General features: G+C 45.6%; 1 protein-coding gene across 4 annotated transcripts in view; it reads right to left on the bottom strand.

Annotated features, from left to right (window-relative positions):
• Positions 1–5,449, bottom strand: part of SRPK2 (SRSF protein kinase 2) — a 129,599-nt gene extending 124,150 nt beyond the window's left edge. For 2 of the 4 annotated variants that reach the window (XM_036400258.2, XM_036400260.2), the window contains exons 1-2: positions 5,259–5,449; positions 5,071–5,155 (exon numbers count right to left, since the gene is read on the bottom strand). In XM_036400258.2, coding sequence (XP_036256151.1) covers positions 5,071–5,155; positions 5,259–5,274 — 101 coding nt within the window. In that variant the 5' untranslated portion in view covers positions 5,275–5,449. The remainder of the gene's footprint in view (positions 1–5,070; positions 5,156–5,258) is intronic. The other 2 variants (XM_036400261.2, XM_036400256.2) reach the window with 2 other exon arrangements.
• Between the last annotated feature and the right edge of the window lie 551 nt (positions 5,450–6,000).

Here is a 6,000-nt window from a genome sequence, read left to right on the forward strand (position 1 = left end):
CCATTTTAGAAAACTGCAAACTAAGCATTGATAATAGCTCAAGGCAACTGAAGCCCTTGGTTCTTTTAATCTCCTACATTCAAATTATCGACTTTTAATTAACTAACTTCTGTTGAGGAAAAACAGTGAGGCACCAATACTGTCAAGAAGCATTATTTCACCAGGGCTATTCAGTAGTTTCCCTTTAACCAAGAAGCTCAAGATAAGATTCCTTTAGCATTAACACTCAAAGAGACTTCCTTAGCTAACATTACTTCATTATGGAGGACATCGATATAAAAGTCAAAAGTCTGCCAGCTGCTTTGCTGGACAAAATCAGAGTATGTGTTATTTAGACATACACTTATCATAGATTTAATCATAGGATTTCCCAATGTATAACTTAAAATAAAAACAGTACACGTGAAATGCAGAAAAAGTTAGCACCTTTACAGAGGTTCACTTTGAAATTTACACCACCTTTTTCAGCCAAAAAGCTTGTTCAGAATATCTTCTTTAAATACAAAAAGTTCTTCTATGGTTATCTTAGGCTGAGATGCAGACTGCTGCAATTCTGTTCTGCTACATGTGCTTTATTATATTAGGCTTATTTTTCCAGCCAGTTCTGCACATTATGAGAGATCCATCCAAACACAAGTTTACAAAGGCAGAGCTCATCCTAAAAGGTATATTACTGAGATAGACAGTGGACACAAGAAGCCCTGCCAACTTCAAACAGGACCATCCCTCTTACACTTACCATATGCTGTAACTGTTAACAGATTAAAAGTGAAAAATGAGATATCAAGGATAAGGATTGTAGAGAAGAGGAAAAATAAAAAGTCTTGCTAGGAAAATCAGGAAGCAAGGGTTCACTTCAAATATATGAAGGATGAGACAAACAGTACTTTAAAGGTACAAATACTGGGAACTGTAATGACAGGTAGAGAGACAATGTTTTGTTTCTTCAAATATTAGTAATTTTAATTTTCTTTTTAAACAACCCAGTAAAACAGTCCCCATAGGCAATTAGAACAGAATTAGTTATTGATTATTAAAATATAGGCTAGATTGCAAAGATAAGAGTCTGGTAGAATCACAACAAAAGCAATTAATACTATAAGAGAAGGGAACCAATTATGAATACAACTGCTATATAGTTACATTTTCATTTTATCACTTAATTTTCTTCAGTAGAGAACTGAAGTCACTTTATTTGCTTTCATTAGATACTGGCACAACTTTGGGTTCTACTCTTCTGAATCTTTCCTACTCCTCCTCTTTAAAAGCTTTTAAAAATTTAACATTAGCTTCTCTGACACTCTTCAGTAAATTATCCCAAGAAGAAAAGAAGACAACAACTTCACAAATGTTGCACTTGAAGGGCAGATACAGGACCACTGCAGACTGTGGGAGTGTACAGCCACTCTCATATAGAAAGGCCAAGAGCTACACCCATGGCCTTTTATCAGTGCCCAGAATACATTCAGCCAGTGTTCATGGGAACAGGAACTACCTCACAGATGCTGCTTCTAAGGAAAAAAACTACTGAAAGAGGCTGAAAAACACTGTGGTAGAGAAACAGTAACAAACAAAAGCAGTGCATGACTTTTACACATTTAAGATTCCATAGTAATGTAATATATCCTAAGCCTTGCTAGCTGTACAGTAGTTATGGGTTCAAGAAGTTAGACACCTGGAAGTGCACAGTGCAGAAATCTGGCACTTCCCATGTTAGCCAACACAGATGTACTGCACCACTGCAAAGTAACAGCCCATGGTCTACACCACCTGCTCTAAAGTACTGCTTAAAAACAAAACCAAAATCAATCTTGGTATTTGGATTTATACTTTTGGATCAAAATATGCAGCACACATAATCTTCTCTCCATAGGTTCACACACCATCACCTAGATTTTTTTTTTTTACTTACCAAATGCTTTCTTTTAACTTTGGATAAAGATGTACAGTTGACATGCCAAAGAGGACAACTCTAACTGGGTATTCACTTGGGTTTCGTCACATTCACTTAGAAATAAAGTCAAGCAAAAAAATACATCCAAGGTAGAAGTTTACCCCAGGTGAAGCCTGTACTGGTCTGAACATACAGAGCCTACCATTGTGCTGAATGCAAAAGGCAGATGTACCTGAGGCCATCTGTTAGCACTAAGTGAAGGACAGTAAACAGGCTTGTCTGCCTGTAAGCAAGTTTATCTCTGAACAGACTCAGGCATCTGTCAAATTCACTATTTCACAGACCTCTCTCAATGCAGGCCTCCACTTTAAGGAGAAATAAATTGCAGAGGATCCAAATTAACAATTTTGATTAATCTTTCGTCCAGTTGAAAAAATACATGAGTAGTTTGAACACACTGCATGTAAATTCATCTATTACAACCAAAATCAAGTGCTAACTTATCATAATTCAGTGAGATACTCTGTTTCAGTAGCCTGCATGTTTAATTTCAAAGTAAGTAATTTTATTATTACAGGTAACTATAGGTATAGTCTTGATTCAAGACAAAGTGCTTCCTCTTAAAAATATGAGACACTCAGTTTCTATTTTCTTTTTTTTTTTAAAACAAACCCAGATTCACCTCCACCAGTTCTCATTGACTTAGGGGGTCAACACGGAGCAGCTACAGGACCAATCTTACAGCCTTCCCTGGCAAAGAAGGTCATAACTGACAAAAAGCTATTCAGAGTACTGCAACTTTTTATTCTTGTGCCATCACCTTCATACTCTTCAAACAAAAGCCTGCAAGTAAGCTACAATAAGATGTAACTCCCCTAGCCAATTTTACAAGAGAGGTCCTGCAGTGTCCTTTGAAGCACATTGTTAACAGCAACAATGGGAGTTACTCCATAAAGCTTTGGCCTGGCATAGAAAAGTTTTCATAAGAACCACAGTAAAGAAAAAAAACTGCTTTGGATTCAAAACTAAGTTACAATTTTCCTGTAGTGAACAAATTCACTACAGGGAACCTATGGTATAGAATCTCCAGCCCTCAAATCAATATTTTCATTTGCAGATGCTGTGCATTTGATGCACATCACCCATACCACACGCCTCTAAAACACTAGAATATGCTGTAGCAGTTGAATTTAAAGTAAAGCTAGAAAGAGGACCAAAGAGATACTGAAAATGTCTTATACTGGTTGTACTTGGGGGCCTCAACCATTTGCAAGGAGACTTAAAAACTTGAAAGGAGTTTTGCTTTCATATAGAAGCACAAGACAGAGTAGGTCATCTCCAGAGCACAGGAGTGGTATGAAGAGAAAATACACATAGCAGAAGAGAAAAGATAGCTCTTGTCAGCTACAGCAAAACCACTGGTTTCATAAGGCAACTGATCAGATTGGAGCATTGCATCTGGAAACGCCGACTCAGCCAGGCAAACGGCCAGCTCCTGACTGTGCACCCTGACTTAACAGTAGCCAGTTTCTTCAGCAAACACAAAGACTACCAGTTCTGCACTTATTATGGCTCTGTGAGAGCAAACTTTTAACAAACTCACTCAGTAAAACATCCCACTTAGCTCCCCTAAGAGGTGTATTGAATGCTTTATCACCTAAGAGTAGAAGTTTATTAACAACCTTGGGGTTAACACTTAACTGAAAGCTTCAAAAATAACTCTGAACCTAGAGCTACAGTGAAATTTAACCTATTTCTGTTTTCAAACTGGCAGAAGACAGATCCATGTAACACTACAAACTGAAAGTTTTTGGAAACAAGGGAATCAATTACTGCATATTTTGCACATAACATTTGTTTCCATTGCAGTAACCCCAAACTCAAACAACTGAAAGCATAATACAGCTTTTACACAATGCTGGAGGAAACAGCATGAGTGGAACAGGATGTGAACAAAAGTTAGCTGCCAAAGTCTAATCACCACTACACCAGCACCTCATCTATGTTATTTTTACCCATCCTAATGGGGAAAAAAAGCACTCATTTATTGTAACTAGGAAAAAAAAAAGGCACACCAAACACTTTATGGTCACAGATAAATTGTTATTTCTTCCAGAAGTCACAGAAAGACGTTGCCCCTTGAATCACTTGCCATAGCAGAGAGCAGCATCTCTCCCCACCACATATATCCATCCATCCATCCACCCATGACACTGCTTCCCAGTTCTAAGACTATCCAGCTAGGAGGAGAGAGGAATGAGTGACATCAGGATGTATTTCCCTGTCAGAACAAAGCAGGTAGACTGGATTCCTAAGTAACTACAACAAAGACAAGAGCCTATTGGCAACTTAATGAGTCACCAATAAAGTCCCACAGCACAAAACACAGTGAAAGTTAGTGACACAAGGATGTAATCCTTCAAGGACAAAAAATGCAAATAGTCCAAAGCCACAGTGTCCTAGGAAAGAATGAAGTGTGAACACTGTAGAGATGGAAGAACGTTCCTATGTGGCTCAGTGAACAAGCATCATGAGAAAAGATCAACTGGACAGTGACAAGAACATGAAGGGCTGGAAGAAGACAAGAAGGGGAAAACAGAACAACTTCTGTTCTTATCTGTAGGATTCACAGAAACTTAAACCAAAGAGATACTGGTATCAGCATCGTTGGCGATTAGACACATCTGGGAAGGGGAAATAGTCTGATGGTACCGAGGAGGATGAAAAAAGAACTGCCTGTAAATGGGACAATGATGCAGACAGAAACCTCGGAACAGAAAGCGCTGGGAAAGGAGACCACAAAGATGAGAGAACTGGAGGGAGAACCAAGAGGAACACGTGGGCTGGGCAGATCCCCCACAAACCGGGGGCTCTCAGGGCCGGCGGCCGGAGCGCCGGGCGCGTTCCACGGGGCACCGGGCGGCCCTGCCCGAAGGATGCTGAGCCGGCGCCCGGGCTGGGGACGGTGCCCGAGCTGCCCTGGCGACAGCCCCCGTGGGAGAGCCCTGCCCGGGCGGGTGCTGTGCCCTGCCGGGGGAGCCGCCGTGGCTGCCGCGGGACCGGGCAGCCGGGACGGCCCGCGGGGGTTACGGCAGCGACGCGCGAGGGGACCACAGACAACGGAGGGGTCGCGGGGGGCGGCTCCGTCCCGGCGGGTCGGGGGTCCCCATACTCACTTTTTGTGGGGCGCCGAGTGCTTGTCCCTCCTGCCGGCCGCCGCGGACTGCTTGGGCCGCCGCCTGCGGGCCTGCAGGGCCAGCACTGCCGGGAGAAGAGAACAGCCGGGAGCCGGCGTGAGCAGCGGCGGCCGCGCAGCCCCCCCCGCTCCCGCCCGCCCTCCCTGCCGCCCGGCACAGCGCGGTACCTTTGCGCGAGTTCATCGCCCCGCGCCGCGCGATGCTCGGCGGGCGCGCCGCTGCCCGGCTCCGCTCCCGGCTCCGCTCCCGGCTCCGCTCCCGGCTCCGCTCCCGGCTCCGCTCCCGCTCCCGGCCCCGCCGCCAGCCGCGACCGCGCGCCCGGCACCGTCCGGCAGCATCGGCACCGCCGCCCCGCGCCGCCGCCGCCGCTGCGCAGGCGCGGGGGAGCCGGCGGGGCCGCGGCCGGAAAGGCGCGGGCGGGGCGGGGCGCGGCAGGTGGCGGCGGGCGGGCGCACCTGAGGCGGGAGCGGCCCCGCGGCCGCCGCCGAGGTGGAGCTTTGTCGGGCGGTCGAGCCAAAGGGGAATTTATTCTGCCAAGTTTTGGGTCGTGATGGGAGTCGCGGAGCGATCCGTCCTGGTGCTGTGCCGCGTTGGGAGCTGTGGGAAGGGGCAGAGGAGAGAGGCGTCAGTCTCCCTCCACGGCAGCAGCTGGGGCGAGATCAGCTTTAGCTTGTCCCGAAACCTGTGTGGGGTGAAGTGCCAGAACCTATTAACCTCGTGGCCAAATCCAGGGAAACTAGATTTCCTTAATTCTGATTCTCACTAAGTTGTTTGATTATCATGACGGACAACTCTTGGCAATTGGTTTTTTCCTGCCAGCGGCATCTTGCTGCTCGTGGTACCAGACACTGCTCTGATTCGGCATAGTCATGGCCCAGTGAACACTGCCACTTCTTACCTGAGCTGTGC

This window comes from Molothrus ater, chromosome 5 (assembly GCF_012460135.2).
Source record: "Molothrus ater isolate BHLD 08-10-18 breed brown headed cowbird chromosome 5, BPBGC_Mater_1.1, whole genome shotgun sequence".
Lineage (NCBI taxonomy): Eukaryota > Metazoa > Chordata > Aves > Passeriformes > Icteridae > Molothrus > Molothrus ater.